The sequence below is a fragment of the Corella eumyota genome, chromosome 4 (genome assembly GCF_963082875.1).
Source record: "Corella eumyota chromosome 4, kaCorEumy4.1, whole genome shotgun sequence".
NCBI lineage: Eukaryota > Metazoa > Chordata > Ascidiacea > Phlebobranchia > Corellidae > Corella > Corella eumyota.
Window position 1 is genome coordinate 9,497,284 of NC_137493.1, and position 23,646 is coordinate 9,520,929.

The 23,646-nt window shown below is 26.7% G+C and overlaps 1 protein-coding gene across 3 annotated transcripts; it reads right to left on the reverse strand.

The window, feature by feature from the left end:
- Nucleotides 1-5,953: 5,953 nt before the first annotated feature.
- On the reverse strand, nucleotides 5,954-22,591 carry LOC145749499 (leucine-rich repeat serine/threonine-protein kinase 2-like). 3 transcript variants are annotated; one of them, XM_082565278.1, is made up of 47 exons: nucleotides 22,503-22,591; nucleotides 21,465-22,314; nucleotides 21,254-21,307; nucleotides 20,994-21,139; nucleotides 20,563-20,756; nucleotides 20,192-20,270; nucleotides 19,468-19,653; nucleotides 19,194-19,320; nucleotides 18,888-18,999; nucleotides 18,529-18,722; nucleotides 18,156-18,300; nucleotides 17,826-17,953; nucleotides 17,541-17,637; nucleotides 17,322-17,415; nucleotides 17,003-17,235; nucleotides 16,688-16,819; nucleotides 16,393-16,527; nucleotides 16,151-16,307; nucleotides 15,882-16,024; nucleotides 15,654-15,779; nucleotides 15,298-15,522; nucleotides 15,091-15,211; nucleotides 14,711-14,969; nucleotides 14,394-14,612; nucleotides 14,075-14,256; nucleotides 13,698-13,812; nucleotides 13,432-13,624; nucleotides 13,173-13,277; nucleotides 12,801-12,961; nucleotides 12,142-12,411; nucleotides 11,905-11,995; nucleotides 11,499-11,686; nucleotides 11,172-11,305; nucleotides 10,905-11,083; nucleotides 10,580-10,791; nucleotides 10,223-10,488; nucleotides 9,880-10,058; nucleotides 9,434-9,591; nucleotides 9,008-9,098; nucleotides 8,655-8,882; nucleotides 8,434-8,527; nucleotides 8,059-8,135; nucleotides 7,715-7,868; nucleotides 7,242-7,444; nucleotides 6,872-7,079; nucleotides 6,588-6,670; nucleotides 5,954-6,425 (listed from the first exon to the last, which is right to left on the reverse strand). In XM_082565278.1, exons 2-47 carry the CDS (start codon nucleotides 21,530-21,532, stop codon nucleotides 6,315-6,317), a joined length of 7,056 nt encoding a protein of 2,351 aa, XP_082421404.1. In that variant the 5' UTR covers nucleotides 21,533-22,314; nucleotides 22,503-22,591; the 3' UTR covers nucleotides 5,954-6,314. The 3 variants fall into 3 exon arrangements, with proteins under 3 accessions (XP_082421404.1, XP_082421403.1, XP_082421405.1); XM_082565277.1 differs by lacking the exon at nucleotides 22,503-22,591 and having other exon boundaries at nucleotides 21,465-22,426; XM_082565279.1 differs by lacking the exons at nucleotides 19,194-19,320; nucleotides 20,192-20,270; nucleotides 20,563-20,756; ... (2 more) ...; nucleotides 21,465-22,314; nucleotides 22,503-22,591 and having other exon boundaries at nucleotides 19,468-19,582.
- Nucleotides 22,592-23,646: the final 1,055 nt, after the last annotated feature.

A 23,646-nucleotide genomic window follows, 5' to 3' on the forward strand; every position in this document is an offset into this window, starting at 1 on the left:
AAATAACCATATTTTCAACATGCTAATATTTGGAAAATTTTAGATCTATTTTTAAGTTGTTTTTTATAAATAAAATACATAATACCACATTCTGTTTATTCTTCACTAAAGTGAAATAGCAATTTATATCTCATCATGATTTGCTAATATTTGGAAAAGTTTAACCCAAATTTAACTTTATGTCTCTAATAATTTATGTCTCTCCAAACTGCGACCCGTTACCCACTCTAGAATTAAAATCCAATATTTTGGTAGCCGATAATTGTATTTTAGTTATCTTGGTTGTTCCAAATATGTATTTTTAAAATAAAATCGAAAGTAGAAAGTTTAATTTGTAATAAAAAAATTTAATTCGTGTTTTCGTAATAAAAGCACAAACTTAAAATTTAACTAGTAAAAAGGGCTAATTATTATAACAATCCATGTATTCAATAACCAAATGCATTTAAAGTGTTGTACAAATTATTTAAAAGCTCTCTAAAGCTTTAGCGAAATATGGTGACGTCACAAATTCTTCGATTTGCTTTCGAAATCGCATGAGCTAGGGCTTAAGCTCGATTAGGGTTAAAGAAACCAGGGTTAGCGATTCCAACAAAATTAAATCACAAAAAAAGTACACAAAATATTGGTATTGTTATGTAATGATGTAAATAGTGCAATTTTTATTTTATTTCCTTCGACAAACTCTAAAAAAGTAAAATATAATATAGGTTATATAGAAATAAGGGATCACGTTAACTGTCCGTAACTCAACAAAAATAAATTACGTTCTCAAAACCAGTGAATTTAGGAGTTATGTAATATTTACGAGATAGCTCTCTCGCAATGTAGCCTATGCGAATAAATAATAAAAACTACATAATAAACATTAGCTATAAATTACTACATTTTAGTGTAATATAATTTAATTAAACTGTAATATAGTTTAATTAAACAGTTATAAGTTCGATTATGTCCCAAATTATGCAGTACGCTTGTTGATAAACAATAGTCGTCAGACAAGACCAAAGTATATATATAAACAAAAGTAGTTTAACACGTGACCGGAAATAAAATTAGAAGATCGAAATGGGTCTTAGAAATGCATTACAGGTATAGGAAAAAACACGAATATCCCGTTTTACAAGAATTACTTACGTAGAAATCTAAAAATTTCACCGGAATTCCATTTTAATAATATTTTAACATTTTTACGCGCAGTTTTTTTTGTGTAATGTTGTTATTAAATAGAGATATAATTAAAATAAAAGTAAAAAAGAAATGAAATAATAAAAAAATGTCTAAAATGTTGTTTACTAAACATTATTACGTCATAAAACACATTGTTGTATGAATAGAAATTGGGGACAAACTTAAATAATACTCAGGGCATGCGATAATTTTTTTAAGAAAATACAATTTTCTATTTTTAATAAAATTTTTGCGTATAAAAGTGTCAAAATATTAGTATAATAGAATTCACCACTATCTTTCTGCCAGAGAGCTGGCAAAGAGTAGCAGAGAATTTTGCTTGGGCGGATAATTATAAAAAATAGTGATTCGAAATATTTTTTAATCGTACAATACAAAAAAGAACGGGTTAAATAGCTCCTTCAAAAGGAACAAAATAAAATCAAACTTAATGTATAATAAGTTAACAAGGTACTTAACAGTTTAAAATTAAAATAAAATTAAACAAAACATTAAAAAACTGTTAAAAACAGGTGTAAACTTTTGTACTAAACTTAAATACGTGTTATTACTGACGTCACAAATCGGGGGTTTTGACAACTTACCTATCATGTCGCTCCAATTTATTTTTGATATTTTGTGGAGGACAACGTACCCAACCACGACATACCTTCAAAAAAGTGAACAAAATATCAGAAAATGGTCAAATACTGGTGTAAACTTTGTATTTTCGTATTATACGCTATTTATGTGACGTCACAAATCGGGGCTTTTGACAACTTACCTATTATGTCGCTCCAATTTATTTTTGATATTTTGTGAAGGACAACGTACCCAACCAAGACATACATTCAAAAAAGTGAACAAAATAATAGAAAGTGGTCAAATACAGGTTGAACTTTGTATTTTCGTAATATACGCTATAGAAGTAACGTCACAAATCGGGGGTTTTGACAACTTACCTAGCATGTCGCTCCAAGTCTTTTTTTATATTTTGTGGAGGACAACGTACCCAACCACGACATATCTTCAAAAAAGTGAACAAAATATTAGAAAGTGGTCAAATACAGGTGTAAACTTTCTATTTTCGTAATATACGCCATAGAAGTGACGTCACAAATCGGGGGTTTTGACAACTTACCTATCATGTCGCTCCAATTTATTCTTGATATTTTGTAAAGAACAACGCACTTAATTACGACATATCTTCAAAAAAGTGAACAAAATATTAGAAAGTGGTCAAATACAGGTGTAAACTTTGTATTTTCGTAATATACGCTATATAAGTGACGTCACAAATCGGGGGGGTTTTGACAACTTACCTACCATGTCGCTCCCATTTATTTTCTATATTTTGTGGAGGACAACGTACCCAACCACGACATACATTCAAAAAAGTGAACAAAATATCAGAAAGTGGTCAAATACAGGTGTAAACTTTGTATTTTCGTAATATACGCTATTTATGTGACGTCACAAATCGGGGCTTTTGACAACTTACCTATCATGTCGCTCCAATTTATTTTTGATATTTTGTAATAAACAACGCACTTAATTACGACATATCTTCAAAAAAGTGAACAAATTATTAGAAAGTGGTCAAATACAGGTGTAAACTTTGTATTTTCGTAATATACGCTATATAAGTGACGTCACAAATCGGGGCTTTTGACAACTTACCTATCATGTCGCTTCCATTTATTTTTGATATTTTGTGGAGGACAACGTACCCAACCACGACATACTTTCAAAATAGTGAACAAAATATCAGTAAGTGGTCAAATACAGGTGTAAACTTTGTATTTTCGTGATATACGCTATTTATGTGACGTCACAAATCGGGGGTTTTGACAACTTACCTATCATGTCGCTCCAATTTATTTTTGATATTTTGTGAAGGACAACGTACCCTACCACGACATACATTCAAAAAAGTGAAGAAAATATTAGAAAGTGGTCAAATACAGGTGTAAACTTTGTATTTTCGTAATATACGCTATTTATGTGACGTCACAAATCGGGGCTTTCGACAACTTACCTATCATGTCGCTCCAATTTATTTTTGATATTTTGTAAAGAACAACGCACTTAATTACGACATATCTTCAAAAAAGTGAACAAAATATTAGAAAGTGGTCAAATACAGGTGTAAACTTTGTATTTTCGTAATATACGCTATATAAGTGACGTCACAAATCGGGGGTTTTGACAACTTACCTATCATGTCGCTTCCATTTATTTTTGATATTTTGTGGAGGACAACGTACCCAACCACGACATACTTTCAAAAAAGTGAACAAAATGTCAGAAAGTGGTCAAATACAGGTGTAAACTTTGTATTTTCGTAATATACGCTATTTATGTGACGTCACAAATCGGGGGTTTTGACAACTTACCTATCATGTCGCTCCAATTTATTTTTGATATTTTGTGAAGGACAACGTACCCAACCACGACATACATTCAAAAAAGTGAACAAAATATTAGAAAGTGGTCAAATGCAGGTGTAAACTTTGTATTTTCGTAATATACGCTATATAATTGACGTCACAAATCGGGGGTTTTGACAACTTACCTAGCATGTCGCTCCATTTTTTTTTTATATTTTGTGGAGGACAACGTACCCAACCACGACTTATCTTCAAAAAAGTGAACAAAATATTAGAAAGTGGTCAAATACAGGTGTAAACTCTGTATTTTTGTAATATACGCTATATAAGTGACGTCACAAATCGGGGGTTTTGACAACTTACCTATCATGTCGCTCCAATTTATTTTTGATATTTCGTGGGTACGGACACTTAACGTGAACCGAAATAAGGAATGCCAGACACTTCGGCCCCCGGACACTTCGGCCAAAATTTTTTTTTCAAAACAGCGGGGATTTTGCCTTTTAGTTTCCCGCGAGAAATTTTATTTTCGCGTAGTTATTTATATACAGTTTTTTAGACAGTATTTGAAACAAAATAAGCAGTAAATTAATATTTTTTTTAATAATAATGTGCAAGAACATGCTATCTTTCTTTTGGCGTGTCAATTTTTTAATTTTACAAACTAAAACCTATAAAAAACTAATTTTGAAAGCGCACGCTTTTAGATGACAGAGGACAGGCATAAAGATATCACGTATTTTGCGAAATAGGGCCGTCTTTCTAAACGATATTTGAAGAAAATAGATCAATAATTAATCATTTTTAACACTAAGGAATGTGCATATTATATGTTATTAGTTATTGCCCGTGTTAATGTATATAAATTTATATACTAAAACACAAAGAATAAAACGTTTAAAGAGTTGCCGGAAGATTTGTCCTGCAAAAAAAACGGCGGGGAGTCGGCGATAAAATTCCCGTGTATAAAGTCAGCGTAAGACCATCTTTTACCGATATTCAAAATAAAATTTTGCATGAAGTACAGTATATATAAAAGTTTTTATTGGTTGTTACTTCAATGACATATGTTAGTTTTTGGAATATTTTTTTTTTAAATTTTCTTGGCCGAAGTGTCCGGGGGCTTGGCAAGTGTCTGGTTACCGAAATAAGTATAGCGTGTAATAGTTTTAAAGTTGTAACGCAGATAAATTATATATTTAAAAAGTTAAAATAAAACCATTACATGGTACAGCCCTATATAAGTAAAAAATTGATGTGTAAAAATAAAAAAATAGTAACAGATACGCTACATACTTCTGTATAATCTATTTTATACTTTTGTTTTTTATAGTTCGTCGAACAAAGTAAACTAAAAAATTTATTAATAATACATTAATATGTCAATATTTTAATAAAAACTAGATTTATTTGATAAATAAAATATGGTTCGAAATCATTTGAGCATTTTTAAAATTAATCTTTATTAATAAATAAAATTATGCATAAACATTACTTAACTATGAATATTGACTAAATAAATAAATCTAATATTTCGTAATTAATTATTAGACTAAAAACGAATTAAATTATTGGATTAAGAAAATTTCAGAACAAAATTATTTTAGAAGTTTTAAAATATCAATATTTAAAAAATCAAAAAAAGTAATTAAATATACTCAACAAACAAAAATTAATTTTTTAACCCAGTTTTAATGTGTTGATATCACAATATACATTAGACAAAGTTTGAAATGCCTAAAATTGATTTTTGATTTTTAATAAATAAACAAGCGTTTAAATATAATTAACAAACAAAAATTATTTTTTAAATATGTATTTTAATTACTAATATTATGAAATACATTATACTAAATTTTAAATGCCTAATATCAAATTTTAATTTTTAATAAACAAACAAGAATTCAAATATAATAAACAAACAAAAATTAAATTTTTAATTCATTTTCTAGTTATTAATATTATGATATATAACTGACCAAAATTAGAAAACCTAATAACGATCTCTAAATTTTATTAAACAAACACTTATTAATTAATAATATTTAAGTTATAAAAATAGGAGGATTGAAACACAATATGATAATAAACAACATACTAAAATTTAAAAAATTTATATACACAAAATCAAAAGTTATTCGATTTCAAAATTCGGATTAGTAAAAATAAATATATGGGCAATAACAATATGTTCGAAATCTAATATTTCGAACCATAATTAAACTGACACAGAAAATACCATTTTTTTATTTATTATCAATATTATTATAGATATAATATAGTTATCCGATAATTAAGCTGCTTTAGTGCTCGGGAGATGTAGTAAAGTCAAGTGTTCTGACCACTACACCACGCTGCATTTCTCAAAAATCTTAAAATAGTACAATTCAAAATCCAGTTTCTTGATTTTTAATTAACAAAAACCATTTAATCCACAAAATAATATTTATAGAACTTATTAATTTAAAATCGAATTCTTTTTAAACTTATACATGGGTTTGCATAAAAAACATCATTTAGAAGTAGAAAAATCTTATGTTCAAAATCACAAAAATAGAATTTATTAAAATCATGTAATCAAAGTATTTGAATCTTATTAGTATAAACTCAAAGTATTTGAATCTTATTAGTATAAAATGATTACAATAAGACTACTTGTTGTGTTTTAAACATGTGCAAAAGAAAAAATCACTTAATCTGGATAACTTCTACTTCGTAATTTTAATTTGTTGTTGAGGCCCAAATTAAAACAGTTCAATTTGTTTTTGTTGTTTTTCTTTGTTTAATGACTTCACTAAATCGGAAACCCCTTGGTTGGAAGTTAGCATCCCAGATTTTTATAAAACTTTGTTTCTTTATTTTTGCCTAAACAAATTAAATTAGTAACCTGTATTTTCTGCAATCTTGGTAATGGTAACATTAACATGTTTCTAACAAAGGCGAATTATAGAAGTTATTCAAGAATTAAGGATTTAAATTGTAAGGTTATTTAAACTTAAAATACAGTAAGTAAAAAAACATTGTTACCAGTTGGGGATTGTCTTTAAAACTTTGACATTTTAGTGATTTTCTGTTTCCTTGACCAACCGCAATTATATAATCAGCACTGCCTGTTAAAATAAAACTTACTATTGAATGCTTTTATAGGAGTAAAAACATTTTTATCAGTATTATATACTATGACTACTCGTTGTAAAATTTTCCAATGAGAAGGTTAAAAAAATTTAAAAAAATGTCTAAGTGATATTAGTAGATATATTTTAAAAGTTTGTTGCTTCAAATACTATATTGTTTAACAATAAACTACCAACCTATTCTAACTGATGATAAGGATTGCACTGGTCCAGAAAAATCATGAAACACAGACATTGGACGACATTTTGAGTTAGTATTTATGCTAATTGGTTCAAGAAATATAATTACATGACCAAGGTTTGTGCCTACCCATAATAGGCCATGTTTTTTATCGACATGGATTATTGTTACCAAAATTTCTTTGGGTGAAGATGATACAGATGTCTAAGAAAAATTAATGTAACATAAAAAAACATATTTTTGAAAATCAGCAGCTACAGAAATGTACTAACATTTATCCATGAACATTTAAAAGTTTAGCCTTAATAAATACAAAATATATTTTATATTAAATTTTACAAATAAAACACAAAAATGTTAACTTACATCTTTATAATTTTGTATTTCTTCAAACACATCAATGTTACCAGAAATATAAGAAGAACCATCCATTTTCCAATAAAAAATATTATGACTAGATTCACAATAAGCATAGATATTTTTACAACTTGCTTGGATCTGATAACATTTTGATTCTTTGAATGTTTTGTTATTACCAACTACTCTTGTACCACATACATAAGGTGTACCTGAATATCCGAAAAAAATTATAATGGTTTAGGGCTATGGTAATAGTATACTTGAATAAAATAATAAACCAATACCTTCAGTTAAAAACCGATAAAGGTCAAAAAAATCAATACACTATAAACTATTTTCTTAAAAAGATATATACATTGTATGTATATAATAAACTTTTGTGTATACATGTTTAGTTTAGCTTTACTTATTAGTAAAATTAGATCAATAAAAATTATATAAATTTTAATCAGTTCCTAATAAAACTTTAAAGATTTTACCAGAATCAGCAACAGATAAGATTATGATATGTTTTTCACTGGCAGCAAATACATTTGAATTTCCACATGAAGTTAGGGAAGATATAGGATGTTTATTTGCAAAAGTAGACAGATCAAGTTTATGTAAGGGGTATAAATCATATGTATTTAATATCTAAAATAGTAAAATAAAAATAAGTGAGTGTAAATATTAAGCGTTTATATATATTATATCTATAAGGCGAAATTGACATTAAAAACAGATAGTTGTCCAAGTTGTTATAAAGTAATCCTACAAAATGAATAGCATTTTAAGTTTCAAAAAGTTTATTTTTATACGTGTAATAATTTTTAAGTTTGCATACTTGTTCAATTGTAAATAATGCAAGTGTAGCATTTTCTAATCCAACCAATACAAAACAGTTACTTTTACAAGCACCATCTAAAATATAAAAGTTCCAAGTTCTAAATCCTTTTTTTTCATTAATGCATACACAGTAAAAAGTGTTAAATTTATTAAAAAGTTTTAGTTGCACATTTTAACTTAAAAACTCAAAAAAGTTTTATGCTGTATATACATTAACATGTAGTCTTAAAAGTAACAGCAACAACTTTTGCTATTTTAAAATACAAAAAAAACAATGCTATTGATGCCAATAACATATTAGATTTTTACAGCTAGAAAATTAAAAAATATCTCAAATTCCCCAGTAACAAGTTTAAAATATTAAGTAGTGTACCTGATATTGGCTTGTGAATAGTCATACAGGTTATTGGATGTGATAAAGAATGCTTAGTGTTGTACATACCATCACAACAAACAACTACTTTGCCCTATGTAATATTTGCATTATTAAGGTTGTAACTGCATAAAATAACAACTCACATTTCTGCAGATATATACTTCTTCATATTACACAAAATTAATATATAGAAGTTTAATTAGTTTTTTTAAACAAACCTGTTTAGTGCCTAATACTATAACTGGATATCCCCATTTTGATTTCGTTAAATCTTCATCAGTTATTTTATTAGTCACATCAAATGGTAACATTTTCATACAAGAGATTGTGAGATCATTACTTAAAGTTACATACTTTTCTTCATTTATTAAATAACCCTTTTTCACATTACACACGCTATGAAAAATATCGGTACACTCGTTTTTAAAAGGTGTTGTGTAGAAAACCTAAATAAAAAATTTAATTTTTTAGCTCAAAGCAATGTTATTCTTTTTTATCTTTTACAAGAGTTAAGTTAATTCAATTTTATTATTAAAAACATTATTAAACAGTTTTATTAACTTGTACTTACATTTGCAGACAAAATTGAAGTGGATAAATTTTGAAATTCACCACAGAATGCAATGTCTTTGATCCCATTTTCATTAAACATAGAACTTAATCTGTTAATTTAAAGAAATTTTTAGCATTAGTTCTCACAAACTATCTAATATAACTTATGCAAACTTGAAAAAAAAGGGCCATTTACAGCCCATAAAACAGAGTTGGCCTATGAAACAAACTTCTTTATAAAACATTTTTATTTATTTTTATTACAGAATACTTCGCCTATAATTTTTTGTAGCCTAAACAACTTTTAGGCTCTTTTTAGCCTATTAAAAGCTATTTTAGGCTTTCCTAACTATAGCAGTAGAGTGAAACTTACAGCTTATAAAAAATACCGATTTTACATCTTATACCATAAAATTTAACATTTACAAAACCAATAAAAATTTACTTTAAAGAAGAAAAGTTTAGATTAGAAATAAATTGTAGAAGTTGTTTGGAAGTTGGTCTTTCTTCTGGATTTATTCTTAAACAGAAATCAATGACAAGTTGACAAGCTGGCCATGCTTCAACTCCTTCATAACTTATTAAAGGACCCGGTTTAATGCCCTAGACAAAATGTTGTAACCAAAAAATCATACATATATATTATACAGGAGGGGGTTAAATTTTTAATTATAATAGGTGACCTAATAAACCTGTATGTAATTACAATAAAACAATCAAAATCCTTTGAAAATGTTAAACGTTTTGGATTTTTAAAATATTTGCTTCTGCAAAACTAGTTTGCAATTTTGCTTTATAGATGATAAAAATACATTAAACATTTTTGTTGTTATACCAGATGATTGTCGACAATAAATTTAATCTAAAAATTATGTTAAAGAAAAAAATTACCTCCAATATGATTTCATCAGGATCCATGGACGTTAAACAGCTTTCTTTTGTTTCTGTGTTTGTAACTAAATAATCAACCCATGGTGATTTTCCTACTGCAATTTCATGAATCAACAAACCAAATGAATAAATATCACATTGCACTGAATATCGAAAAAACTCTGAACTCTCATTTTTTGCTAAAAATGTTATTTTACATTGGAAATTTTGGCATTAAAAATATTAGTAGCCAATTTTGTTGAACTTTATTCACAAAATATATTGTTATACTTTAAAAACTTTAAAGTTAATAGAATAAATATAAACTTAATATAGGCTATTTTGTTTTGCTTTTTAAATTTACCATATAATTTTCCATGGCCCATAAAAACAGAACCACCATGAAATCTAAGTGAAACAATTTCTGGGGCACAGTAACCTGGGGTCCCGCTTGACCCATGAACACCAGAAGGGGAAGCTAGGGTTGAGACTCCATAATCAGTAAGTTTTATTATTACAGGTGAGGTTGGATCAAGAGACATCAAAAGAACATTGTCAGGTTTTAAATCTCGGTAAGCAATGTATTTCGAATGAAGGAATTCAAGACCATCAGCAATTTCAAAAACAATTCTAAAGGACAAAACTAATTATGAAAAGTTAAGTCTCTTTTTAAATTACAATACAAATAAAAATTTAAATAAATTAAATAAAGATCTATGACCTGTGCCTTAATTCCATTGATAAAGCTAAACTTCTTGCTTTTATATCCATTCTTGTCATATCTCTTAATAACTGACCAAGTGATCCTAGTTTTGCATATTCAAGTGCCAACAGTGGAGCTGGTATATATGGCTTACCAGGTATTGAAAATGGAATAAATCCTTTAACAGATATGATGCTTGGGTGATGGTGACTAGCTAGTACAATAAGTTCCTAAGAACAAAGCATATATATATTTAAAAAAACAGTTAATTTTTATATCATAATATATTCTAATCAATATTATTAAACAGAAATGATGAATAGACTTCTGTAAAACAACTTACAGTTCTTAGCATTTTATAAGATGACCCAGACCTGACATTATGAAAGGTTTTAATAGCAACATCTTCATTATCATAGAAAGCATGATAAACTGACCCAAAACCACCATCACCAAGTAATTCTTGATTGGATGGGTAAAAATTTAACAAAGTGTGGTCAAGTCGAAGATTAAAATCAAAATCTAAATTTTTTTTAATTTAGTTTACTGAATTACAAAAAAAATATTTTGTGAGCAAAAACTAAAAAAGACCTATTTTATGGATACTTACCATCAACAGAAACTTCAGGAGCAAATGACGAAACAGAAACAGGTTTGTTTAAATGATTAAAACAAAATGTTAGTAAATTTCCATTTTCATCAACTTTTACTTTGTAAGGAGATGAAGCCAATGAACCACTACACCTGAATTTTTGTATTGAAAATTTTATTAAAAAAATCAATTTACTAATTTTCCTTTAACTGCAAACACAAGTGTTTTTGCTAAAATATTTAATACTTAAGCAAATAATTTGCAATCAGCAAATATTTTTTAGAAAATTCCTGTATATCTTTAAAAATGTTTTAATATTTTAAAATAATCATTAACAGCACATACATAGTGCTTTCAGCTAAAGAATTGATGCAAAATGAGTTTATATGTTTGAATTGATTATATTCAACACAAATGGGACAAGGTGTGTATTGCATAAACATCAACTTTCCAAATTGATCAACATCTAGCAAACCAGGATACCATTCTTCGACCAGATTGTTTATGTGGTCCACCAACTGACCTAACAAAATCTATAAAATAAAAGATTATATAAAAATAACTATGATTACAACTCTTATCGTATTTCGTGGTGCTACTTACTTTTACAAGTATCTAGTAAGTTAAAGCAAGATAAGGTAAAGATTAAAAAAAGTGGTTTTTGAGCTAACATAAGACAGTATTTACATAAGGTGATTTCGTAAACCAAAAAAAACTGTAAAAATTATATAAACTATAATTAAGTGCTCACCTTTCCACTTTGATTACTTGGTACAATAACTTCCAAACCTTCGCCCTTTTTATCTATTTTTGTGTAACTTAAATGCTCAAAGTCATCATCGCTAAAAAAACAATTCATTATTCAAAATCATAGAAAAATATACTAAATGGAAACAAAGTATTTAATTTTTGAAATACATAACATATCAATGCATGTTTATAACTGTTGCAGTTTTTGTTCTCAAAATTTGTCATAAATTAAACATACATTATTGGACCTGCAGTAGAATAGTTTTCATTTTTTCTAATCTGTTTATCATATTCAGTAGATCCTGTTTGAACAATTACAAACTGTTTTTCAATCAAGTTTTCCCAATCCAAATACATTCCACTTCTCCAGGACTTTAAAGTTTTTGGAGATTTTTTAAAACAATGTGAATTGGCTAAATACCCTCGTAGAAGTTGATCAGCAAATGACAAAATTCTTGCGATTAGTCTTGGCCAAAATCCTAAAGGTAAATACACCATGGAGAAATATCTAAAATTGAAATAGTGTTTAAGTGTAAAATAAAGGAATTTAAGTTTTTTTTGTAATCATGACACAAAAATAAAAGAAATTTTAGTTAAATTATTACATAACAAAAAGATAAGTGATTTTTAAAAATCGGTTTTAGTCATTTATTTAAAAAATCATCAGACCTTTTTGTAAAAACAAATGGTGAAAAATAAACATTAAAGTGATATATATACATATAAAAACATACTAACATTTTTACACTCTCAACCTGTTTTTGTTGTTATATAGCCCTATTAAAAAACAGTATTTTAAATATCATTTCATAATACATTTGGTTTTTAAATAAAACAAAACATGCTTTTTAATATTTGAACTACATTTAGTTACCACTTTGTAAATAAAAAAGTTACCTTACAATTACATGTTTAAATTCGGGTAAATCAGGTTTAGTTATTGCTAACTTTGATGGCACAAGATAAACATCACCACCTTGCCACAATAGAATCTCAAAATTTTCCAACAGTCTTAATAAACGTGGTAGAAACTCAACTGGTACTGAATCTTTTTTGCTCTAAAATTAAATATTTGTAAACAGCCAAGTTTATCCATATAAAAAACATATAAGATTTGTTTTTGTAAAAAGGCTAATTTTGTAAAAAATAAATAGTATAGCCTAAATAAAATGTATTTTTTTAGTTTAAAGGTGGGCGTGCCAGACTATTACAACTTTATTGATAAATGTTGTATTTTAAGATTACAAATTATCCATAAACATAACAAACCTGGTGATCAATAAAATTTTGTGTGAAAATTTTTTTGCTAAGAATTCCATCCTCAGTTATATAAGGCGACACTTTGAATGATCTATCTTCTTGAAAGGTAACAACCTTATTTTAATAACAATTTATTAACATAACAAAAATGTAATTCTATAATTAAAAAATCAAAACTTAATTTTAAATATCATTTTTTTCTCATTGTAAATTTGATCACTAATAATTAAAAGAAAATTTCCTTTACAAATCAAATATTTAAACTAACCTTAGCTAAAAGCTGACAAAGCCAATGTGGTTTAATGAAAAAGCAATCTCCCAGTTTAGAGCGAGGATCATCAAAATGTAAAAGGGAACCAGTTTGATGCAAATGTTTAACAGCCATCATTAAATCTGCTGCAGTTTCGAACAAAGCATTTTCGTTACTCTTATTTCGAGTTAAACATTCCAATTCATGAAAACTAAAAAAATAAAGTTTTTTGTATTCTGGTAAAAAATTCTTATTTAGTTAATTATAAACACAGAAATACTTACTTAATCACAGGAAATTGTTTTTTAATTTCAGCTTCTTCTTTGAGTAACTTTTCAAGTTGAATGAAACTATATGGCACCATTCCGCCAACTAATGGAATGTCATGAATTTTTGTTTCTAAAAAATTCAAATAAAAATGAAAACCCCAAATTAAAATTATGTAAATTTATATACAAAAAAGATTAATTGGAACAAAATGTACATTAAAAGTCTATTGAATCTTTTTATAAATTTTCAAAAAATTTGAAGTAAATCTTTTTAATCTTGCATACAAAATATAAAGAAAACACAAATATTTTACAATTTTTTTAAATGATTAATATTGTTAGCAGAAAAAAATTAAAAGTTAGTAAATTACATAAATATGTGCATAAGTCACCTGAAATAATAGTGGAAATAACTGTCTTTAAATGCACTGTGTTAAAACCTGAAAGTTCTTTTGCATCTAACAGTTCGTGAGATATTTTATTTGATTTTAATGCACCACGCGGAAACCATGGCAACTGGCTCATTTTTTTTAACTCAATTTCTAACAACCGGAATAAATCTTCCTTTGTACCTCTATTTAAAATCATGTATTAAGCAATAAAGTTTTAAAAAGAAGTTAAAATAATTTTAAAATTTATGGCTTACTTTTTTGCAACAATTTTTTTTAAATTTAATTGATTATTATCTAAATTTTTGTCATATCAACTAACTTTGCCACAAGGTCAATGTGGGTACCAACAATTAGTACAGGACAATGTGTAGCTCGAGATTGAATAGCAGACAACCAAGGTTTAAGGGAATAAACCTCTTGTGGACCTTTAGAGGCATCATACACTGCAATATACATGGCCCGTTCAGATAAAAAACAAGGATGAGTTGCATAGAAGTCTTCTTGACCAGCAAAATCCCAAGCACTTATGTTGTAGGTTCTATATGTTTTTACAAAACATAGTTAAATAAAAATTGATATTCACTTTTTTCATGCATTGACTATTTAAAAAAATTATGATAAAATTGTATAACTTACTTGGACCCCTGTTTTAAAATAAAGTCAGTAACCTCCACTCCAACTGTGGCCAAAAGTGGTTTTGTTTCCGAAAAAGACAAACTTTTAGGTAAAAAATTGCCAGAAAAAGTGCGAGTACGAAAACCTGTAACTTTTAGGGTTTGAAGTAACGTTGTTTTACCAGCTAAGGGATTACCAACAAATAGTAATTTAACTTGGTTATGAGGAACCGATTTTTTAAGGCGAGCATATAAAAATCTCTGAATTTCAGTGGTAGATCCTGTATAACAATTTTCAATGTTAATATTTAAAAATTAATTACTCAAAAGGTCAAGGGAGTAAGTAAAATTAAAAAATAAAGTTAACTTTTTTATATTTCAATATAGATAGCTAGTTTTTACCATTAAGAATAGTTGAGTCCAAGTTTAATTTATTTTCTTTTATTTCAAGTTGAGTAAGATTAGTTAAATTTCCTATTTCATCGGGTAAAACTCCTATTTTGTTGAATGAGACATTTAAAGTCTTAAAAAAAAACACAATTAAAAGTTACATTAATTTTTTTTTTTTTAATTTTAATTTATTTCATTTTTAAAATAAAAAAAGCTTACATTTAAATTTTCAAGTTTTCCAACTGTACTTGGCAGTGTTTCTATATTATTATGAGACATATTAAGCTTTTTTATAGACAAGTTCCATTTAGTGCACAAGGCAATACACAAATTGTCGATATCACAAATTTGATTACATGAAAAGTCAAAACACTGAAGTCTGGATGTTGACCAATCTGTTACATCTTTCAAATGTCCAATGGTATTATTTGACAAATTAACTGTCTAAAAAATAACTTTGGGTATATTCAAAAATATCATTTGATTAAACAAATTAGTCTGATAGCAAAAACATAGTTTTTTTAATGTCCATGACTGACTATAAATTGCAGGTACAAAGTTAAAAGTTAACTTACCTGTAATTTGGAAAGATGTTTTATCATTTTTGGAACTTCATCTAATAAGTTTGATGACAAATTAATAACTTTTAGTGGCCTACATTTTAGGCTTTCAACTTCTTCTTCTATAACTTCTAATAAATTCTGTGAAATATTGTAAATATTAGTAAACCAAAGTTTCCTAAAGAAGTCTATATTAAAATATTATAACCCACAAAAATGCATATTAAATTATCTCAATCAAACCTCTGAAAAATCCACTTCTTCAATATTCGGCATTAGGTTTAAAAAATCCTTTAAAAATTGAAGACAATTTCCTTTCATATTAAGAAGTTTTAGATCCAATAAGGAACAAATTTCATGTTTTTCACCAAAACTAAGTAACAGACCTTTAAAAAAAATTTTTAAATATATCATGACTTCTTCCGCACTTTAAAATAAATTTATAAATAACTAAATATTGAAATTTGTGCAGAAAATAAATTATCCTTATTATATATAAAAAATGAACTCACTCTTAGGATTTAACTTCATTATTTCATTGTTTTGCAAATGTAAATGGTTTAAATGAGGTAAATGATTGAAAATCCAAGCAGGAAAAACAGATAATTTATTGTCACTCAAATTTAATAATTTTAAACCAAATTGTTTTTTCTTTAAAAGCAAAACTTCCTAAAAAAATTTTTAAAAAATGATTATGTTGTTTATTTTTTGTGTTAGTTTTTTAATTTTTTTTTAATGGTTTTGTTAAATTCACCTTTTCAGTATAGTTTGAAATACAATTATCACTTAAATCCAATTTTATTAAAAACTTCAAAACATACAAAATGTAAAAGGGAAATGAAGGTATCGAATTTTTTGAAATATTCAGTTCTGCCAGATTTTTAAATTTCTAAAAATATTATTTCTTGGTTATTTTTAAATCCTAAAAAAACTCTTTTTAGGGCAGATGTAACAAAAATATTTATCAGCTCAAGATGTTAACTTATTAAAATAGTTAAACTTATTTAAATAAAAAAGACATCAGATCAGCTTAAAAATATTAAACTTACTTTTGCAACTAAGTCTGGAAAAACCGTAATTAGGTTGTCGGTTAAATTTAAGATTTTTACTTTACCAACTTCGTTATTCAGATTAGCAAATGGAAGTAAATCACAAATCTGATTATGTGAAAGATTTATTTCCTAAAAAATTAGGTTTTTATTTAATTTTAATTAAAAAACTAATAACTTATAGTGTTATTTTACCTTAGTATCCTACCTTGAACAGATTTAGTTGGTTTAAAGTTAAGAGTAACTAGGATAAATTTTTTGACATAATATATCCAGTTTTTAACTTAAAATTATTCAAAAATTAGCTGATGTTACCTGAATTTCTACACTTTCAATATTGGGAGGAAAATGAATATAACAACCACAAGCATTTTCATTTTCACTATCTTCACTAAATGACAATCTTAGAAACTTTTTAAAACTCGATTTTGAACCATTACAATATGAACATAGAATACTATTGTTGTTGTTTTTTATCACAGTTTGATCTTTGATTTTTGAAGTTAATTCTCCAAAAAAAGTTTGAGAAATTTCAAAATATCCCTTTTCTAATTTAATGCACATAATTTGATTGATACCAAAACTTAAATCAAAATTATATAGGCCTACATCCAGCATGTTTTTTTTTAAATACCTGTATTATTGAATGTTTTGTTATGTAATATTAGAGAACATATTTGAAAAGCAACTGTTTCATGTAAATCTGAATATAGAGTTCCATTATCCACCTGATCAATGGCAAATTTTTTATGAAAAAAAATTTTGTTATTGTTATTGCATACCAGTATAATAGCAACAGGTTAATATTTTCGTTGATTTATTTGTTAAAAAATATTTATACGAAATTTACTACCTTTGATAATGCTAGTTTTAAAATTTCGATATTTAATTGCTTAAGTCCAGCCCTACTCCATTCAGCAACACCATTATTGTCCCGATGCAGCAAATACCTAACATTTGGGAAAGTTACTTTTTTTTGTAGTGTAATTAGTTATATTAGGTTTCAAGTTGTAACTTAATAAAAACTGAAAATTTGGCTTTGCCCAATTAATGGTATATAGATAAATAAAAAATTGTAGTGGACACAAATTAAAAAATACATATATAATTTAAATACAAAAATTTACAGATTTCTTACCAAAGTAGAAATGAGATAATTTTAGAATCATTAGGACAGATTTGTAAACCTGAAACAATATTATCCACCCGACTTTTTAACACACCAGTGTACTGTAACATGATAGTCAAACAAACGATTTGTTGAACCTTGAATAATAAAATTGATGTTTTGGATAACAACAAAGCTATTAAATTGTGTTTAAATTAAATAAAAACTAAATTTGATAAAAACATTTATAACAAAAAAAAAATTTAAAATAACATAGAACATGTAACCTTAAATTTGCACTAAGTAATTTATAGTAAAAATTATACACTTTTCAACTATTAAAACACAAAATTTACTTACAAGAAAAACATAATTCTTTTCACATGCAACTACAAGTGGAGATTTTCCACTTGAACCAACAAAGTTAAAATTAACACCAAGGTAAATTAACAACAAAACTTGATCAACATTATCTTTCATACAGGCTTTGTATAGTGCTTCATTTCTACAATAAAATACAAAAAAATTCACGATAGTAAATAACATATAAATACTTAATCAAATGCTCAAGCCCAAAAATGTAATAAGCTGTTACTCTGTTAATTTGGGTGTCATAGTATGTCAAAGTTTTTTTTTTCAATTTTACTGTTAAACTAATTGTCGAAGTAATCAATGTTTTTTTTTAATATCGACCATTAAATTTTAAACAACTGCAAAAAATACAATAACTTGCCTTAATCTTGTATCTGATGATTCCATCATTTTTACTAAGCAATAAGATAAACATTCACAAACATCAAAAGCAGTCATATTTGCTGGATATATAGTATGTTTGCAATAGTATTGCTTTAGAGTAAAGTAGATTAATTTAAAAAGGTCTTTTTCAAAAAAAACTTGCGAGTATTCAACATCTGATTCAATAATAACCTGAAATAAGAAAAAGATAACATATGGTGTGTTTAACATATAGTAGTGTTATTGGAAATGTTATGCTTTAAATAAAAAATAAATATATATTACACATGCACAACAATAATACTATAGCCTTGTTTTCTGTAATCACGAAAAACACAAGGTGAATCAATAGCTAACCTTCAAGGTCTTGGATATTATCAACACAATTTCTTCATTTTCCAAATAATTTAAAATTGCTTGCATAGCCACGTCAGTAATATAATCCAGTTTTAACATCACGTTATCAACTCTTAAAAAATTATGAGCAAATAAAAAACAGCAATAAAAGTTTACTTGATAAAAAAGATAAAACAACAAAAACGGTAAAGTGAAAATGAAAAATGCATACCATTACATCATATTTTAAACAAAAAAGCGCAGCACATAATAAAACATGCAGAAATTTTCCTTATTTATTTAACAAAAATTCTAGCGAGAATTCACCTTTGGTTTGAAACCATTATATTAAGTATTTGAAAAACAAGTGAAATGACCTCGATATTATTACCATGCTGGCTACATGCATGCAGAAGTGTGTCTATTGCACCTGTCTGATTTGCTAAACTTCCGTCTATAGTTTAAGAAATGTTTAACTTACAAGCATCATGCAACAATATACTTTAAAATAGAAATCTACTACAACAATAAGCAAAAAAAACAACTTGCAATATTTTAATTTAAATAAAAAGTAACAAGGCAAAAAAATGAATATATATACCTGTTTTGAAAAACTTTAAAATGTAAATCAAACAATTTAGTTGAATTTGCACTGGCTCCTTAATAAATTGATTCATAGTTGAAAACATTTGAGATAATAAAGATTCAGAGTTAATTTCAGCAAACAAGCATAACTTTATTAAATCCTTATAATGCTTGTTTAATATATCTTCACTATCTTCACAATCTACAAAAAAATAAAAAACAATATAATCAATTGTGCACTTAATTTTGTTATCATAATATATTTTAACGTAACCTACTAGGCCTACCTTTTTATCTTTACAAATAATGAAAATATTAACTTTCAAATTAGTATTTTTTTTTGTTTTTTATTTATTTTTTTCTGGCAGTGTAGTGTAGTGGTAAGAACTCTTGCTACACCACACATGAGGTCGTGGGTTCAATTCCCACTGACCTCATGCTGTAGCGCCCTTGAGTAAGGTGCTATAAACGGTATGAACTCCTGCTGAGCCAGCACTTAATCAGCAGCATAATTACCGGGCGATTATAGTCTCTATAATATCCCAAACTGCCACAGGCAACTCGAGACTGGGTCGGAGTAACTGATGTTACTCTATGTTTAAGTCGCGCAGTCGACTTTCCCACATCGAGGATAAAGATATACACAAAAAAAAAAAAAAAAAGTATACATTTTAAATTGCCTCAAAAAAAAAAGTAATTGCCTTACTAAATGAAAAAAAACACAAATTTAGACTTTTTACCTTTCTCAATGTTTTTATCAAAAGAAAGTAGAACAACAAGTAATTCAGTGCAAGCCAACTTTATGTCGTAATCAGCTTCCTACAGTTAACCAGCAATATTATTTTTTAATTTTATTATCTTATAAATGCACGTGTATAATATTGTGTTATATTTAGAGATTGAAAAAAATAGCTTTACTACTTAAAGAATTAATTTTTGTGATAGGTTTTAAACTATGCGATAAAAACAATACTCCCGCAGAACAACAAGAACAATCAAATCAAACTACCAAATGCAACTCAAAATAAATTGTAATTATTTCTGAAAATATAATTAAAAACAAAATGCTGCACTAAAATAAAACAATTTATAAAAGTAAATCGAAACTCACCAAAAATCCAGTTGTGACTAGTTTGAAAATGCCAGCATCCATTGCAGATACAAAATTTGTTGTAGAGTTTTTCGTCAACTCAGTTGCCAGTTTAAGTGCACAAATAAGACGAATATTTTTGTCATCATCAAATTTTCCGGGTGTATTTAGTAACTTATGAGTTTTAATTAAATCAACGATGTTAAAATAAATTCCTTAAATTAAAAATGGTAAATTGTTTAAACAACATTAACTTATACATTTATAAGGTCTACATTAAATTGCTTAAATTTAATAATTATTTTTTTAAAGGCAATTTTCTAATTTTTTTCATTGCCACATGTAATTACATGCATTATTATATTCATTAATAAGAACAGATTCTTTCATAAGTTTTGTTTAACTAAACATATTTTACCTATACTCATTACAGCCTAATCTTTATACATTACCTTTTTGTGCATATTCATTTTTCAACTTAGGAAATCTTTGAACAAGCTCAATTATTGCATTTACAACGGATGGTAAAATTAAATTGTTATTAAGATTTGAAAGAAAAATTGCCATAAAACAATTTCCAACTTCAAAGGAATCCAAACTATTTTTTCCGACAAATAAAACTCAATTTTTATTTGAAAACCAAATAAATAATTATTGCATTCACAGCAATTTAGAAAATATATATATATTATTTTAAGAATTGATAAATTACCCTTTGTTGTATGTTTTGGTCCTAAAATCATTTTTGGAAATTTCTTTAATAAAACTAAAAAACAAGAAAATCAATTATTTTGTCATTAAAAAATGTAATGTTTGCATGTTTTCATAATATTTACTTAACAACTACAAATAAAACATAAAACTGGTAAGTTAGACAATCGGAATAATTAATTGAGCAAATTTATAGATAATATTTATTTTACCTGTCACATGCACAAACTAGTTGAGAGGAATTATGTTGACTATGCAAGATTTGAAGTATTTGTTCCATTATTTACACTCTATGTTTATGACATTTTGTTACTCATAAAAATTAAATAGATATAATGTAAATAATAAAATAGATATTTGACTTCTATAAAAATAAATTTTATTTTAACTACCTCCAACAGACCAATTTTAATCTAATTGAAATACATGTTTAAGTGTAGTATAAAAACTATTTCAATCCTTTCAAAAATTATTCATAAAAAAAAATATTGTCTTTAAATTTTAAAACTATCTACACATAAAATAATTTTTTTAAGTTCTTTTACACCAATAATTAAATTAAAAATAATAAAGAGGTGTATATATACCTAAAAAATCAGAATCTGCCCCCACATAACACTTCACGGTGGGAAAATATATTACTGAATATTTACAAACATTTTAAAACAAAAAATAAAGTATACCTTAGTACGTTGCTAGTGCTACATTAATGCAAAAATGCAATAATTTAATACAAAATGTCTGTGAGATTTTATTACAATTTTAAAGACAGTACTAAAGTACAAGATGCGGGATAGAACAGCACCTTATGTTAAAGTTAACAAAAATTCGCAGAATGCGGGATGAATTGGCATTTTTGTACTTTACTGCGGGATAAATGCAGTAATTACCTAAAGGGCTAAGGAATGATGTGGAATTGAGTTTAAAGACTAAGAGAAGATGCAAAATCGATTATAAAGCGCACAGAAAGATTAGGGAAAGGTATAAAAATTCGTCTTTTTCCTCATTCAGCGACATTTTTTAACGTTTACATACGATCCATTTTTTTAGTTCTATCCTTTTCTAAAAGCAAAACATCTCTGCTTGTAAAATATAAATTACATGCACAAAAAACTTTCAGAACTTAAATAATGTTTTATTGACATATATATTATTCATGACTTACTGACTTATATAGATTAGTAACTGTTAAATAATGCTATTTTAATAAAAATTAGAATTGATTAATACTTGAATTCAATAATAAAAACCTGTTTTATTTTTTTAAATTAAGTTGTAATACCACAAAAACAGCCAAAACAAATACAATCCCGTTCTCATGTTGCTTGAGACAATGTTAATCAATTTAACTGGAATAAAATATAAATTGACGAAATTGAAATAACTAAGCAGTAAAAGAAAGAGGTTAAGCAAACAAAGGTAATAGCTAGTCTTTAACGTGGTGTAAAAGTTGCTCGTTACAACAGCTAGTGCGAGTTTTTTTGGGGTTTTCCCTGTTTATTTTTTTATTTTAATTTTTTTATTTATCCCCGATGTAAAACACTTTAACCTTGTGACTGTTATTAACCGAGTTTTGGGTTGCTATACCATATTGCCTTATGCAAAAGTGGGCACCAAACTTTTCGTTAATCGTTAAATACAATTTGTCTTTTTTTTCGTTAAAATTTAACTTTTAAGTTACATCATAGAAAACTCGCCTAACGTTAGGTTAGTTTTCTATGGTTACATTTAAAAATCGTTATCGAACCGTTTAACTTTTGTTATATTGTGCTTTCGTTAAAGTAATTCCGTTAATTCAATTTTTACAAGTAAACAAACCATGGTGATATCGGTATATTTTTTTTAGTTCGTAATTACCAACGTAGTTCGTAATTACCAACTGGAAAAAACCTTTTAACGGCGTTACTTCGGTATTATGCCAGTTTTTAAGGAAAATTTTAAACTGACGTTTATTAATCTGAAATATTAACTAAGATATCATATCCACTATTGTTTTTGTAAAAAAGGGGTCCTTTCTTTATTTATTTTAATTAAATTTTAAGGGTTATTAATAACTTTTTATTTTATCTAATTTATCAACGATAACAAAGTTACTGTATTGTGTAACGAATTACCATTTAACAAAGTTTCTTTTTTGGTTAACTGTGTTCACCTATGGGCTCAAGTGGTGACCAAGTATAAAAAAATCGTAACCGGGCACGCTTGGCTGAAGAAAAACGTAAGAACGCCCAATATCCTATTACGATTAGGAATTTATTTGTAATTAATTAAAATAAACTTCTTTGTTTATTAGAACATTTAATTTAGAAATCTTTGTTTGTACCTTAAATGTACATTTCAAAGATTTCCAACTTATTAGTTCTAATAAACAAAGAAGTTTATCTTAATTTATTA

Bases quoted from the DNA above. Each gene is read 5' to 3' on its own strand.
- LOC145749499 (XM_082565278.1), bottom strand. From the start codon at position 21,532: ATGGAACAAATACTTCAAATCTTGCATAGTCAACATAATTCCTCTCAA. The intron at 11,687-11,904 runs GTGAGCACTTAA...TTTATTTTATAG, and splicing joins CAAGTAATCAAAGTGGAAAG to ATTTTGTTAGGTCAGTTGGT. The intron at 7,869-8,058 runs GTATGCAAACTT...TTACTATTTTAG, and splicing joins CATTATTTACAATTGAACAA to ATATTAAATACATATGATTT.